This window comes from Heloderma suspectum, chromosome 3 (genome assembly GCF_057233095.1).
Source record: "Heloderma suspectum isolate Gila_16-S chromosome 3, 16-S_ref, whole genome shotgun sequence".
Classification (NCBI taxonomy): Eukaryota; Metazoa; Chordata; class Lepidosauria; order Squamata; family Helodermatidae; genus Heloderma; species Heloderma suspectum.
Window position 1 is genome coordinate 2,549,582 of NC_139460.1, and position 15,779 is coordinate 2,565,360.

Below are 15,779 nucleotides of genomic sequence, written 5' to 3' on the forward strand. Positions count from 1 at the left end.
CTGAAATCTGACTGGCTTCTGGATATACCCTAGTGATATGATTAATATGTGATAGTAGACAAGAGATACAAGGACTGAATGAAGCTCCATTTTCCTTCAGACTCCTTGAGCTTTGCTTTGTTTTTCTTTCTCTCCCCCCTCCGCAACTTGGTCTTCCCTTTTCCAGGCAGCTCAGGGGCACAGGGCAAGTTCGCATACAAGCTGCTCAACAATCTGTTTGCCAACTACTCCAGCGCTCTGCGGCCAGCAGAAGACACTGACCGAGCCCTCAATGTCACGCTTCAGGTCACCCTCTCCCAAATCATCGACATGGTAAGGCAGGTTACACCTTCAGGGTTTAGCCAGGTGACTTAGTGGGCAAGGGTTGGAGCTACTTCGTTGTATGGATTCTGCAGCCCCACATTAACCAAGGCTTGTGCCCCATTGCAAGGGGACAGAAGCGCCCCACTCAGCTCACACGGTGAGCTGGTAGCCATCATGCTGCCTTGAGGAAGCTGAGCCATTCCCCCACCCCCGCCCCACCACCAGAATGGTGGTTCTGGTGGTGGGGCGGTGGGGTGGCTCGGCTTCCTCAAGGCAGCATGATGGCCACCAACTTGGATGGCTTCAAAAAGGGATTACACAACTTCATGGAGGAGGAGGAGGAGGCCATCAATGGGTATCCATGGCTACTAATGATGGTTGTTGTTGTTCAGTCGTTCAGTCATGTCCGACTCTTCGTGACCCCGTGGACCAGAGCACGCCAGGCCTTCCTGTCCTGCGCTCTCTCCCGGAGCGTGCTCAAGTTCATATTCATTGCATCCATGATGCTATCTAGCCATCTCATCCTCTGCCGTCCCCTTCTCCTTTTGCCTTCAGTCTTTCCCAGCATCAGGGTCTTTTCCAGGGAGTTTTCTCTTCGCATTAGGTGGCCAAAATATTGGAGCTTCGGCTTCAGTCTCTGTCCTTCCAATGAGCAGTCAGGGTTGATTTCCTTTAGGATGGACTGATTTGACCTCCTTGCAGTCCAGGGGACTCGTAAGAGTCCAGCACCACAGTTCGAAAGCATCAATTCTTTGGCGCTCAGCCTTCCTTATAGTCCAGCTCTCACAGCCATACGTTACTACTGGGAAAACCATAGCTTTGATTAGACGGACCTTTGTTGGCAAGGTGATGTCTCTGCTTCTTACTATGCTGTCTAGGTTGGCCATAGCTTTCCTCCCAAGGAGCAAGCGTCTTTTAATTTCAGGGCTACAGTCACCGTCTGCGATGATCTTGGAGCCCAAGAAAGTAAAATCTGTCACTGCTTCCATTTCTTCCCCTTCTATATGCCAGGAAGTGATGGGGCCAGATGCCATGATCTTTGTTTTTTTAATGTTGAGTTTCAAACCAGCTTTTGCACTCTCCTCTTTCACCCTCAACAAGAGGCTCTTGAGATCCTCTTCGCTTTCTGCCATTAGGGTCGTATCGTCTGCATATCGGAGGTTGTTGATAATTCTCCCAGCAATCTTAATTCCGACCTCTGATTCATCCAACCCGGCATTTCTCATGATGTACTCTGCATATAAGTTAAATAAGCAGGGTGACAGTATGCAGCCTTGTCGTACTCCTTTCCCAATTTTGAACCACTCGGTTCTTCCATCTCTGGTTCTTACTGTTGCTTCTTGGCCCTCGTACAGGTTTCTCAAGAGACAGGTAAGGTGGTCTGGTACTCCCATCTCTTTAAGAATTTGCCACAGTTTGTTGTGATCCACACAATCAAAGGCTTTAGCGTTGTCAATGAAGGAGAAATAGACATTTTTCTGGAATTCTCTTGCTTTCTCCATGATGCAGCGAATGTTGGCGATTTGATCTCTAGTTCCTCTGCCTCTTCGGAACCCAGCTTGTACTTCCGGTAGTTCTCGGTTCACATACTGCTGAAGCCTAGCTTGTAGGATTTTGAGCATCACCATGCTGGCATGTGAAATTAGCACAATTGTGCGATAGTTTGAACACTCTTTGGCGTTGCCCTTCTTTGGAATTGGAATGTAAACTGACCTTTTCCAGTCTTGCGGCCACTGTTGAGTGTTCCAAATTTGTTGGCATATTGAGTGCAGCACTTTAACAGCATCATCTTTTAGGATTTTAAATAGCTCAGCTGGAATACTGTCACCTCCGCTAGCTTTGTTGTTACTAATGCTTCCTAAGGCCCACTTGACTTCACTCTCGAGGATGTCCGGCTCAAGTTCAGTGACCGCACTATCATGGCTATCAGGGACATTCAGATCTTTCCTGTATAGTTCTTCTGTGTATTCTTTCCACCTCTTCTTAATCCCATCTGCTTCTGTTAGGTCCCTGCCTTCTTTGTCCTTTATCATGCCCATCTTTGCACAAAACGTTCCCTTGAGATCTCCGATTTTCTTGAAGAGATCTCTAGTCTTTCCCATTCTGTTGTGTTCCTTGATTTCTTTGCATTGTTCATTTAAGAATACCTTCTTGTCTCTCCTTGCTATTCTCTGGAAATCTGCATTCAATTGGATATATCTTCCCCTTTCTCCCTTCCTTTTCACTTCCCTTCTTTCCTCAGCTACTTGTAAAGCCTCATCAGACAGCCACTTTGCTTTCTTTCTTTTTCTTTGGGATGGATTGAGTTGCTGCCTCCTGAACAATGTTACAGACCTCCGTCCATAGTTCCTCAGGCACTCTGTCTATCAGGTCTAATCCCTTAAATCTATTCCTCACCTCCACTGTATATTCATAAGGGATATGATTGAGGTCATACCTGAATGGTTTAGTGGTTTTTCCTACGTTCTTCAATTTAAGCCGAAATTTTGCAACAAGCAGCTCATGATCTGAGCCACAGTCAGCTCCAGGTCTTGTTTTTACTGACTGTATGGAGCTTCTCCATCTTTGGCTGCAAAGGACATAATCAATCTGATTTCGATATTGACCATCTGGTGATGTCCATGTGTAGAGTCGCCTCTTGTGCTGTTGGAAAAGAGTGTTTGCTATGATCAGCGTGTTCTCTTGGCAAAATTCGATTAGCCTTTGTCCTGCTTCATTTTGTACACCAAGGCCATGCTTGCCTGTTATCCCAGTGATTTCTTGACTTCCCACTTTAGCATTCCAATCCCCTATGATGAAGAGGACATCTTTTTTTGGTGTTAGTTCTAGAAGGTGTTGTAGGTCTTCATAGAACCTATCAACCTCAGCTTCTTCGGCCTCAGTGGTTGAGGCATAGACTTGAATTACTGTGATGTTGAATGGTTTGCCTTGGCTTCGTACTGAGATCATTCTGTCGTTTTTGAGATTGTACCCCAGTACTGCTTTTCCCACCCTTTTATTGACTATGAGTGCTACTCCATTTCTTCTAAGGGATTCTTGCCCACAGTAGTAGATATGATGGTCACCTGAATTAAATTCGCCCATGCTTGTCCATTTTAGTTCGCTGATTCCCAAGATGTTGATGTTCAATCTTGCCATCTTATATTTGACCACCTCCAGCTTACCTTGATTCATTGATCTTACATTCCAGGTTCCTAAACAATATTGTTCTTTACAGCATCGGACTTTCTTTTCACCACCAGACGCATCCACAGCTGAGTGTCCTTTCGGCTTTGGCCCAGCCGCTTCACTCTTTCTGGCGCTACTTGGAAATCCCCTCTGCTCTTCCCCAGTAGTATATTGGACACCTTCCGACCTGAGGGGCTCATCTTCCGGCGTCATCTCTTTTAGCCTTGTGGTACATTGCATGGGGTTTTCTTGGCAAGAATACTGGAGTGGGTTGCCATTTCCTTCTCCAGTGGACCACACTTTGTCAGAACTCTCCGCCATGACCTGTCCGTCTTGGGTGGCCCTGCACGGCATAGCTTATGGCTTCACTGAGTTACGCAAGCCCCTTCACTACAACAAGGCAGTGATCCATGAAGGGGACTAAAGATGGCACCTATATGCTATGCCCAGTGTCAGAGGCACCATGTCACTCAATACCAGTCACTGGGAAGGATTCATGTCCTGCTCGTAGACACCCTGTTGGGGCATCTGGTTGCCCACTGTGGGAAACAGGATACTGGACTAGCTGGCCCCCTTGGGCCTGATCCAGCACAGCAATTCTCATGTTCTCATTCTTTGACTACCAAGATTGGCGTGGTCAACTTACGTGGCTGGGGTACTGCCACAGTTTTTGTTTGTTTTGGTTGCCTTTGGACTAGTTCCAGTTCTCTTTTCCAAGATGGAGAGCTTGCATTAGGCCCCTTGCTGCCCACTTGAATCCCTCTGCCCCACTGCCAATCTCAACAGAACATTTTGTATTGGAAACATATTGCTATGGGGCTCATAGAATCATAGAATAGTAGGGCTGGAAGGGGCCTACAAGGCCATCGAGTCCAACCCCCTGCTCAATGCAGGAATCCAGGTCAGAGCATCCCTGACAGATGGCTGTCCAGCCTTGTACTGAATGCCTCCAGTGTGGGAGAGCCCACCACCTCCCTAGGGAATTGGTTCCATTGTCGTATTGCTGTAACACTCAGGAAGTTTTTCCTGATGTTCAGCCGGAATCTGGTTTCCTGTCACTTGAGCCCATGATTCCGTGTCCTGCACTCTGGGATGATCGAGAAGAGATCCTGGCCTTCCTCTTTGGGACAACCTTTCAAGGACTTGAGGAGCGCTATCATATCTCCCCTCAGTCTTCTCTTCTCAAGGCTAAACATGCCCAGTTCTTTCAGTCTCTCTTCATAGGGCTTTGTTTCCAGGCCCCTGATCATCTTTGTAGCCCTCTTCCGAACCCTCTCCAGCTTGTCTGCATCCTTCTTAAAATGTGGTGCCCAGAACTGGACACAGTACTCCAGATGAGGCCTAACCAGGGCTGAGTAGAGGGGAACTAGTACTTCCCAGGATTTGGAAGCTATGCTTCTATTAACACAGCCCAAAATAGCATTGGCCTTTTTTGCAGCCACATCACATTGTTGGCTCATCTTCAGCTTGTGATCTACCTCAATTCCAAGATCATTATTGCTTGTAGTGTTGTTGAGCCACATATCCCCCATCTTGGAACTGTGCCTTTGGTTTCTTTTTCCTAGGTGCAGAACTTGGCATTTATCCCTGTTAGATGTCATTCTGTTATTTTCTGCCCAGCGCTCCAGTCTATCCAGATCACTTTGAATTTTGTTTCTGTCTTCCAAAGTATTAGCTATCCCACCCACTTTTGTGTCATCTGCAGATTTGATCAGCATTCCCTGCGCCTCCTCCTCCAAGTCATTCATAAAAATGTGGAACAGCACTGGGCCCAGGACTGAGCCCTGCGGTACCCCACTCGTTACCTCTCCCCAGTTTGAGAAGGTCCCATTGATAAGCACTCTTTGAGTCCAATTCTATAGCCAACTGTGGATCCACTGGATCGTTCTTTCATCTACCCCACTTTGAGCTAGTTTGCTCATCAGGGTATCATGGGGCACTTTGTTGAAAGTTTTGCTGAAGTAGAGGTAGATGATGTCTACAGCATTCCCACAGTCCACAAGGGAAGTTACTTGATCAAAAAGTGAGATCAGTTTCGTCTGGCAGGACTTGTTCTTGAGAAATCCATGTTGGCTTCGAGTAACCAGTGTACTCGAAGCCAACACAGTGTAGTGTAGTGGTGAGAGTGACGGACTGGGAGCCGGGAGATCCGGGTTCTAGTCCCCACTTGGCCATGGAAGCTCACTGGGTGACTTTGGGCCAGTCACAGACTCTCAGCCCAACCTACCTCACGGGGTTGTTGTTGTGAGGATACAACGGTGAGGAGGAGGATAATGTAAGCCGCCTTGAGTTCCTTGCGAGAGGGAGAAAGGCGGGGTATAAATGCAATAAATAAATAAATAAATAACCACTGCATTGTTTTCCAGGTGCTTACAGACTGATTGCTTTATCATCTGCTCCAGAATTTTCCCAGGGATTGATGTCTGACTGCCTGGTCTGTAGTTCCCAGGTTCCCCCTTTTTACCCTTTTTGAAGATAGGGACAACATTAGCCCTCCTCCAGTCATCTGGCACTTCCCCCGTCCTCCATGATTTCTCAAAGAGAATAGACAGCGGTTCTGAGAGTTCTTCTGCCAGTTCCTTTATGACTCTAGGATGCAGTTCATCTGGCCCTGGAGATTTGAACTCATTCAGAGTCATTAGGTGTTCCTTGACCATATGCCAATCGATCTCAAGCTGCGATCCTGCCCCTTCAGCCCGTACTTCGCCTTTGCCAGGGGGGTCATAGACCCTCTTTGGGGAGAAGATTGAGCCAAAGTAGGAATTGAGCACCTCTGCCTTTTCTTTGTCATCTGTTATCGTTTTGCCATCCTTATTTAATAGCTGAACCACCCTTTCTTTCCTCTGCCTTTTACTATGCACGTAGCTGAAGAAAGCTTTTTTGCTGTTTTTAGCCTCCCTCGCTAACCTCAGCTCGTTCTCAGCTTTAGCCTTCCTGACGCCATCCCTGCAATTCTGTGCTACCTGCCTGTACTCTTCCTTTGTTACTTGGCCTTCTTTCCACTTCCTATATGTGTCCTTTTTTGTTTTCAGGTCATCCCGAAGCTTTTTGTGAAGCCACATTGGCTTCTTCTGTTGTCTTCCACCTTTTCTTCTTGTTGGAATTGTTTGTGATTGTGCCTTGAGAATTTCCTTTTTTAAACGCTCCCACCCATCTTGGACTCCTTTTCTCGCTAGCATTGCTTGCCATGGGACCTTACTGATCATTGTTCTGAGTTTATTAAAATCAGCTCTCCTAAAATCCAGGGTACGCGTTTGACTACACTCAGCTTTTGCTTCCCTTAGAAGCAAGAACTCAAGTGCAACATGGTCGCTTTCCCCCAGAGTTCCTGTAACTGCTACTTTATCCTCTAAGTCATCTCTGTTGGTTAGGATCAAGTCAAGGACAGCCGATCCTCTAGTTCCTTCCTCTACTTTCTGTAGGAGGAAGTTATCTGCCACGCAAGTCAGGAATTTCCTGGAGGGGCCATGTTTTGCAGAATTTGTCTCCCAACAAGGATCAGGGAAATTGAGGCCCCCCATGACCGCTACATCATGCTTCCTTGAAACATTGGCTATTTGCTTTTCAAAAGTTTCATCCTTGTCTTCTCCTTGATTGGGTGGCCGGTAGTAGACTCCGACCACCAGGTTCCTTTTATTCTTTGCTCCATTTATTTCAACCCAGATGCTCTCAATGGGGCTACCAAGCTCCTCCTCCTGTATTTCTGTGCAGAGATAGGTATTTTTCACATACAGTGCAACCCCACCTCCCTTTCTGTTCCTCCTGTTCTTTTTGAACAAGTTATATCCTTCAATTGCTGTATTCCAGTCATGAGTCATCTCACCAAGTCTCAGGATTCCAGGAAGTATAGACTGTGGTCCCAGAATCCAAATCTCTCGTGCCGGCACCACCTTCATAGCCACTCATTCACCTAGAATATTTTTCTTTCCCTTTCTATCCCTTTTCTAACTACTGGAAGGATGGATGAGAAAACTATCTGGGCCCCAAAGTTCTGGAGTTTCCTTCCCAAAGCTTCAAAGTCTGATGTGATCTCTTCGTAGCTCCGCTTGGCGGTTTCATTTGTTCCCACATGGATGAGAAGAAAGGGATACCTGTCAGTGGGCTTTATGAGTGCAGGCAAGTCACATCTCTAATCCATCCTCCTGGGAGACAACATACCTGGCGAGTCCACGGGTCTTCACAACATACTTGGGTCTCGATCCCACACAGCAAGGAGTCTCCCACTACTACTACTCTTCTCTTCTTGTTGTAGGCCTGGGTTTCATCGCCTCTGCTTGACTGACCTTCAGCCTCTTGCTCACTCTTATGTGATTCTTCCTGTCCAGGCTGTTCTCCAGTCTCATCCTTAAGTACCTGGAATCGGTTCCACAGCGCCACTGCTTCCACTGGTGCAGAGTGGTGTCTAGTTCTTCTTCTCCTAACTGTCACCCTTTTCCAAGGAGTATCCTGTACTCCATTTTTCCTCACCTCAGCATTTCCCACTTCAACCTCAGCTTGCTGTTGCTCTTCAAGCTTCTGGTCTTCCCTTTGCTGCTGTAGTTCCCCCATTATGTCCAAGAACTCTTCGTGTTCTCTTATTCCCCGGAGGGTCGACAGTCGCCGCTCCAGTCCTCTTACTTTTTCTTCCAGCTGCGTGATCAACTTGCACTTGTTGCAGGTGTAGGCCATGTTGTTCTCAGGAAAGAAAACAAACATGGCACACACCTTGCAGGTCACCACCACTGGAGAGTCTTGTCCTTCCATAGCCTCTATTCTCTTTTTGTATCTAGCTTTCTGATTGTTCTAGACTAGCCTGTGCCTGCTCCTCCACTCAGTAGAGGTTAAAAGCAGAGTCCCCCTGGTGTGGAAGTGTGTGTTACAAGACAAATAAATGAAAAAAAAATGTTAGGGGCCTGCCCCTTGACCTCCCCTGCCGAACTCCCCTGGCCAACTCCTGTTTGCTCCCCCTGTTCACGCGGTCTGGTTGCTCAATCTCTGGGAGCTTGCTTGCTTCTGTAGTCCCTGGACCAGCTGGGGCAGTTTCCTCTGCTCTGCTCAGCTGGGAGGCAGGAAACAGACTGGAGCTTCCTGCCCACAGCTGCTGGGAGTACTCAGGCCACACACACCCAATTCCGTTGGAGCTCTCAGGAGCACCTAGTGAGCTCACTTCACATGGAGTGAGAAAAGCTCCTTCACACTGAGCTTTTATCCTGCTATTGAGATGGCTCAATCACGGAAGTTTGTGGGCTCTTTAGCTGATGCCGTGATCCTCCAGAGCGTCTCCTGAACTAAATGCCCTTTGTTCCGTTTTTAAACAGATCGCAGATTATGAGCTATCAAATTACCCCTTTGTCTTCCACTTGAGTTCCCTCTGTGAAAAGAGGAAAAGTGGCAAGAAGAGGAGTGATAATGAAAGATAAGGAAGACTCAGATATGGGGAGAAGGGGAGTGGGGGAAAGGAAGTGGGTGAAAAAGGGAGTCAAATGCTGGATTTTAGGCTGGTGTAGAGATGCCCATGGCCACGCCAAGAGAGGAGATGGCCACTTTCCCTGACTTGTTAAAGCTCACAGCTAAAGAGGCTTTCCTCAAGATGTTTGCTTAGATGAAAGATGGCATTTGACTACTACCTATTGGACATGCTCACTGCTTGAGTGGGGACTGAAACAGTTTGGGAAGTGCAACACAGACAACGCAACCAAGGCAGTTGACGTCTGAGTTTCGCAGCGGGCTGGGAGCCTTAGGGGGTTCTAAGCACACGTTTTGTTGCTTGGGGGGGCGGGGCGGGAGTATTTTGGTGCTGCATTGAACACTAGCGCTATCCATCTAGCCCTATCCATCGCGATGTTTGTCTGCTCCCTTGTGCTGAAGTTTGGATATTTGCAAATAAACGGATCTTACAGAAACAGCTCCCCACAGATCGGGCTGCCTCTAGAAAGTCCTACCACTTGGGGAAGTGGAGTGGGAAGAGTAGCAACGGCACTGGCCAAGCTCCACCCCAGAATCAGCTGCATTTCACAGCTGCAAATAATAACAATGCCCGTTGCCTTTTTTGCTGGCTGACCTCTGGAGTCGTTCTTTCTCTTCTGTTCCAGGATGAGAGGAATCAGATCTTGACTGCTTACCTGTGGATCCGGCAGGTGTGGGTAGATGCCTACCTCAGCTGGGACAAGGAGGCTTACGATGGCATTGACACTATCCGGATACCCAGCAGCTACGTCTGGAGGCCTGACATTGTCCTGTATAACAAGTGGGTTTCACCGAGTGCGAAGAGAGAGCTTCTGGGCTCTGCCAGAGGTCAGGAGTCCGACGTCCTAGCAGTGCAGACGGCCCTTTAAAGGGGGCCCTGCCATGCAGTGGTTATGGTGCCTGCCTAAGGCTGGGGAGACCCAGGCTCAAATCTCCACTGAGCCACGGAGCTCCCTGGGAGACTTGGGCTAGTCCCCGCTTCTCAACCCGACCCGCCTGGTACAGGGCTGTGGAAGGGCAAATTGGAGGATGGGGTGAGATAAACACGGAATAACTACGTGGCCTTTAAAATTAGATTGGTGGGGGAGGAGCAGCCAATCTCTGGCAGCCCTCCCCAGAGGCCACAGCAGCTGGAAACGAGGGGCGTGGCAGGCCCGCGCATTTGGAGGGAACCGGGCCAGTGAGGGCGGATCGGCAGGTGGCAGCCCCGAGAGCTCAACGGAGCTGCCAGGCTCAGAGCCAGAGAGCCGCACCCTCCTTCCCAAGAGGCATCTGGCTGGCTGCTGTCAGAAAGAGGGGACTGAGCTAGATTGGGACTGACCCAGCAGGGCCCAGGTTCTTGCGGCTCACATGCAGTGCGTTGCTGCTTCAAGCAGCCTCCTGGGTTGCTTGCATAGCTGCGCAGCCCCTCAGCACTGCCCAGCACGGAAGGGCTTCTAGGCACAGCCAGCACAGCAGGAGCATTGGCCCATCAGGATAGCACAGCACCACCCTGGGACCAGAGGGGAGACGAGGGTGGGGAACCCCTTCCAGTCCCGTTTCAGAGACGTTCTCAGGGGCCGCATTCCAGGGAGGGCAGGCCCGGAGGCCAAGTGGGTGGGGCTGAAGGCAAAGGAGGCGGGGCCAAAATATCTGCGTGTTGTAGCTTCAGGCTCTCCCTGCCAGTAACTCAGTTTCAGGAGCGCTGTTTCAGCCCTTCAGAAGGGGGGTGGGGGGAGGCACAAAGGCCGTGAACTGCCCAGTGGTTGGTGGTGGGTGGGAGGGAGGGAAGGGGGCAGGGCCAGGGGAAGGGGTGGGGCCTCCTGGGCAATCCATCTTAAGGGCCAGCGTTGGCACGAGGCTGGGGGCTCCGGACCCAATATAGACTCCATAGGAGAGCCGATTGGTGCAAGGGAACGACTGATGGGAAAACGGACTTCTAGAATTCTCAACACGACAGGCCTCCAGCCACCCAACAACTTTATTCAGGATCTCAGGCAAGTGACTTCTCTTTTAGCCTCACCAGTTTGCCGTTCTGTGAACTGGGTGTTTTGTGATTGGCTGCACCCAGCACTGCAATCAACTTGTGAATGGCCGGCCCCCCATAGCACCCATGACACTTGCTTAAACCCTGCCCCCCCAGCCCCAAATGTTTGGACGCCTCCACGGTGTGCGGTGGGACTCTCATCCCTTTCCTCTCCTTGCCTCCTTAGTGCCGATGACCAGTTCACCGGCTCCATGGAGACCAACGTGGTCATCCGCTACGATGGGCAGATCATGTGGGACTCCCCAGCCATCACCAAGAGCTCCTGCAAGGTGGACGTCTCCTACTTCCCCTTCGATGGGCAGCAGTGCCGCCTGACCTTCGGCTCCTGGACGTACAACGGCAACCAGATCGACCTCCTCAACAAGCAGGAGACGGGCGACCTCACGGACTTCGTGGCGAACGTGGAGTGGGAGGTGCTGGGGATGCCGGCCCGGCGGAACGTGGTCACCTACGGCTGCTGCTCGGAGCCTTACCCGGATGTCACCTACACACTGCTGTTGAAGAGGCGGGCCTCCTTCTACATCTTCAACCTCCTCCTCCCTTGCGTCATGATCTCCTTCCTTGCCCCACTAGGCTTCTACCTCCCGGCCGACTCTGGGGAGAAGGTCTCCCTGGGCGTGACGGTGCTTCTGGCCCTGACCGTCTTCCAGCTGCTGGTGGCTGAGAGCATGCCCCCCTCGGAGAACGTGCCGCTCATTGGTAAGCAGGCCTGCAGGGAGGACCGGAATGGCCCTTCTGGGGCAGGAGAGCCAGGGTCAGCCCTCACCACCCCTCCTCATGCAGGGAAAGTTCCTCAGCAGGGAGATCTGGGGATGGCCTTGCCCTGTTGTTTATAGCCAGCATGGAAAATTGAGGTAGACTGCACCTGAACATGGAGCCTCCCGTTGCAGCTCTCATAGCCAATAGCCATTGGGAGACAGATTTGTGGAGGACAGGACAGCCTTGTGGCCAGCACCTCGCCTTGTGGCAGTGAGTTCCATCAGTTGCCTGTGGATGTTGGGAATTTTAGTCCAACACACCGGGAGGGCAGCACGTTGGAGGAGGCTGCTCTATGGGAATGCAGGAACAGTTACAGAGCCCAAGATTCAAAGGGCAAATCCTTGGTGCCTTGACATTTGCAGCGCACCCAAGATAACTGGATCTCAGATGAATATTTGTCGATTAGCTCAGTCATTATTTATATATTATATATGCCATTTCAACTAGAGAGAGGCTGCCATCCTTAGTATTGCAAATTATATGGCAAATGTGATATAAATGCAGGGCTGCTACTTTTAATCAATTCATCAGGCATCTCCAATTGCCACTAGCCTTGCAAGGCCGGGGCAGGGTGGGCTCACTAATCCCCACTCACCCACCCACACCCCATCCTGTGTTTGCCTAGCATCAGCTCTTCCCTGCTAATTGGAACACTGTCTGTCCATGAGCGTCGGTTTAGAAAGAACTAGACCGATCCAATATAAATAGGTTTTTGTGGCAGAAATTCAAAACACGTGCAGAGCAGAGAACTCACAGAAAACAGATGCTCAGACACATGTTGTATAGGACTGAGGAATTGATCGGGCTGCTTCGGAGGGTAGGTTGCTTGCCAGCTCTTGAAATGAACCATTCTAGTACCTCGGTGGAGCGGGCAGGGTTCAGTGGTTCCAGGTCTATTTGGGGACAGAAGCTGGTGCAAAAGTCACACAGCTGTTGCATGCTGTCATAAGACCCCGTCCACCAAGCCTGCCCGCCCTGCATGGTGCCAGGCCTCCACGTATCGCCACAACTGTGCTACCATCAGAAAGGAGGGACTGACAAAAGAGCTGGCAGAGCTGGAGGAAGTGAGGCAAGATATGTCCTCTGGCCAAGCTGCGCTCATGCAGCATATAGTTAAGCAACTGCGGGTGCCGTCCTCTGCACATTTGGACAGGAGAAAGTGCTACAATTCCCGGCATTCCCCAGCCAGCCATGTTAGCTGTGGAATGCTGGGAGTTGTAGGACTTTTTTCTGTCTAAACATGCAGAGGATGGCACCCTAAGCGTGTGGAAGGCACTCTAGAAAACACTCAGCCCATTTCAGTGGAGGCTGATGGCTCTGATTTCAGTGGGGCAGTGAATCCATGTTGGGTTTGAGTCAGAACCAGCCAGAACACTAAAAAGAGCTATCCAAGGTGCTGACCCTCTAGGGTTCAGCACCCTGGATAGCTCCTTTTGAGTTCTGACTGGTTCTGACTCAAACCCGGAATGGATCCACATCCCCACTGAAATCAGAGCCACCATCCTCCACTGTCCCATTTTAGAGATGTGGAACACTGAGGCCAAGATTATCCCCAAGCCCAGTGAGGGATTCCACAGCACAAACCCAAAGTACATGCAGAGAAAATAACGCAAGAAGGGGAGCCAGGCCACAAACTACAGGTCTAGCACCCAACCCCCACCGTGACCCATCTCTCTCGGTGTGCGTGTGCGTGTGCATGCATGCATGCATGCATGTATCTAACATATATGATCAAGGAATGAAACAGTGTGGGGAACGTTCTAAAAAGCACCCAGTTCCCATATCCAACCATCTCCTCCCCCAGACACATGGCGCTCACAGCCCTTTGTGGTGGTGCAGGCAGTGTGTGCATGCACGTGCCTGTGTTGTTAGACCTGTGTATGCACGCATACACACTCGCACTGCGTCGATTGTGCTTGCACCCATGTGCAAAAGATTAGAGTATATATTCAGTGGGTTGAAGTGTGTGGGGGCAGCGTGGGGGAGGCTTCAGAAGCCCCGGGAAACTAGGCAGGGGCCTTGTTTTTTCCTGGGTGTTCGGCCCACCCTGTTGGTGTGACGCTCTCATCCACCAGAGCAGGGCTGTGGAACCTCCGGCCTGTGGACCAAAGCTGGCCTCTGGGAGGTTCCCCACACGGCACTGCCCCCCCGGCCCCACCCCCTTTCCCGGACCATAAATGGGTTGGTGGCTCCCCACCTTTTGCGCAGTTGCGCCCCCGCCAGTCCTGCAAGGCTGAAGCGCCCCTCCTCAGGCCGGCTGCAGGCAGGGAGGGCTGTCCGGCGAGGGCACGTGGGCATGTTGGCGTGCCCTGTTCAGCTTGGCCCCAGCACCCGCTGCAGTGCGGCCCCTGGGTGCTTCTGCCCCTGCCCCGCCGGCGCTGCTTCTGCTCCGGCGCCACGCAGCAGGCAAGGGCTGCTCCTTGTGCCATGCCCGCCCTGGCCCAGAGGCGGCTGGCGAGGCCAGCTGCGTCTGCCCGGGCTGGGTGAGGCACAAGGAGCCAGCCCGTGCGGGGCCGCTTATCCCGCTCCTGTCGCCCCCAGGGAAGTACTACATCGCCACCATGACCATGATCACGGCCTCCACCGCCCTGACCATCTTCATCATGAACATCCACCACTGCGGCCCTGGCGCAAGGCCCGTCCCCGGCTGGGCCCGGACCATCATACTGCGGCACATGGCACGCCTCTTCTTCGTCTACGAGGTGGGCGAGAGCTGCAGGAGCCCCCGGCCGGAGCCACATCCCCTCCCCGGGGCCCGGGGCCCCCCCAGCCATGCCCCCGGGGAGGGCTCCCCAGGCAAGGCTGCGGGAGCCCATGGCGCACCTCCTCAAGAGAAAGGCCGGTCCAAGTCGCGGGGGCTCGGCAGCCCAGCTGCATGGCCGCCCTGGGGCGAGGCTGGGCAAGATGTGGACCCGGAGGGCAGCGGCAGGGAGGGTGCGGAGCATCAGCAGCGCCCCCGCTGTGCCCAGGGCCAGTGCCAGTGCCTGTGCCAGCACGGCAGCATCCTCCAGAACGTGGAGTACATCGCCGGCTGCTTCCGCGACCAGAAGGCGGCCTCCAGGCGGACGGGCGAGTGGAAGAAAGTGGCCAAGGTGATGGACCGCTTCTTCATGTGGGTGTTTTTCGCCATGGTCTTCATCATGAGTGTGCTGATCATGGGCAAGGCCCTCTGACCCCGCCCATGGAAGACGGCGATGGCGGCCTCTTGCTCGCCGCCAGCCAGGGAGCCACCCGGCTCGGCCCATGTGCACAAGCAGCGCCAGCCACCGCCTGGGCCGGCACACTTTGGGGCACCCGGGGACCAGCCTCGCCCGCCCGAGAGGTGAGCCCCGAGGTCCTCGTGGCCTGCAGATGATGCTGGGGTGCAGCTCTTGGCACGGGTGGTAGCCCAGCAGCAAATGTCTTGGGCCGGCACTCAGCAGTGCTATGAAAGCTGCGGCCGCTGCTGCTGCACATGCGTCATCCCAGCGAACTAGAGGTGTCGGCTTGGACCTTGCACAAGTAGCTGGCCCCCACCCGTGTATTCCCGCATCCCTTTTCCCTGCATTGCTCTTGGAGCATTTCAGCATTTGCTACCACAGAGATAGATATCCGAGTCTGACACTGAGTGCTGCATTCTGCAAATATGACTGGCCATTCAACCCTTTCCCTCCAAAACCAACCAAACAAACCCCAACAAGTTTCTAGCACTTATGGAGACCAGCCTGAAAATGTTGCCTGTGAAGCCACAAAATCTTGTGTGTTTTGTGGGAGCAAAGCAGGATGCCCAGTGGTCAAGGGATGGGTGCTTAGTCTTCTTTGTAGCTTCCTATCCTTCCTCTGTGGCTAATAGAACAGAATAAATTATGCAACTAAGCAACTGTGCCCAAACCACATTGGTTGTGAAGTTATTTGCATAATTTATGTAGAATGCAGATTTGGGCTTTACTTGGCACAGTAAAGCACACAACAAATCATTCCTTCTACTACAAATGTTCAGGGGACAAGTGCCGATCCTTTTGTAGCCAAAACAACAACACCACAAGAGGGAAGAATCAGTAAGCTCCAGTCCTCCCAAAGATTTGCAGATGTGCAAAAT

At 51.6% G+C, this 15,779-nt stretch overlaps 1 protein-coding gene across 1 annotated transcript; it reads left to right on the forward strand.

The window, feature by feature from the left end:
• CHRNA10 (cholinergic receptor nicotinic alpha 10 subunit) lies at positions 1-14,972 on the forward strand. Its single transcript, XM_084842168.1, has 4 exons — positions 1-312; positions 9,543-9,697; positions 11,109-11,641; positions 14,243-14,972. Exons 1-4 carry the CDS (start codon positions 79-81, stop codon positions 14,872-14,874), a joined length of 1,554 nt encoding a protein of 517 aa, XP_084698294.1. The 5' UTR covers positions 1-78; the 3' UTR covers positions 14,875-14,972.
• The last annotated feature ends 807 nt before the right edge of the window (positions 14,973-15,779 follow it).

What these genes read in the sequence shown, in the direction of transcription:
- CHRNA10 (XM_084842168.1), top strand. Translation starts at nt 79, where the DNA reads ATGAAGCTCCATTTTCCTTCAGACTCCTTGAGCTTTGCTTTGTTTTTC. An exon ending in TCTCCCAAATCATCGACATG is followed by an intron (nt 313 to 9,542) that starts GTAAGGCAGGTT and finishes CTTCTGTTCCAG; the next exon opens with GATGAGAGGAATCAGATCTT. An exon ending in GGAGAACGTGCCGCTCATTG is followed by an intron (nt 11,642 to 14,242) that starts GTAAGCAGGCCT and finishes TGTCGCCCCCAG; the next exon opens with GGAAGTACTACATCGCCACC.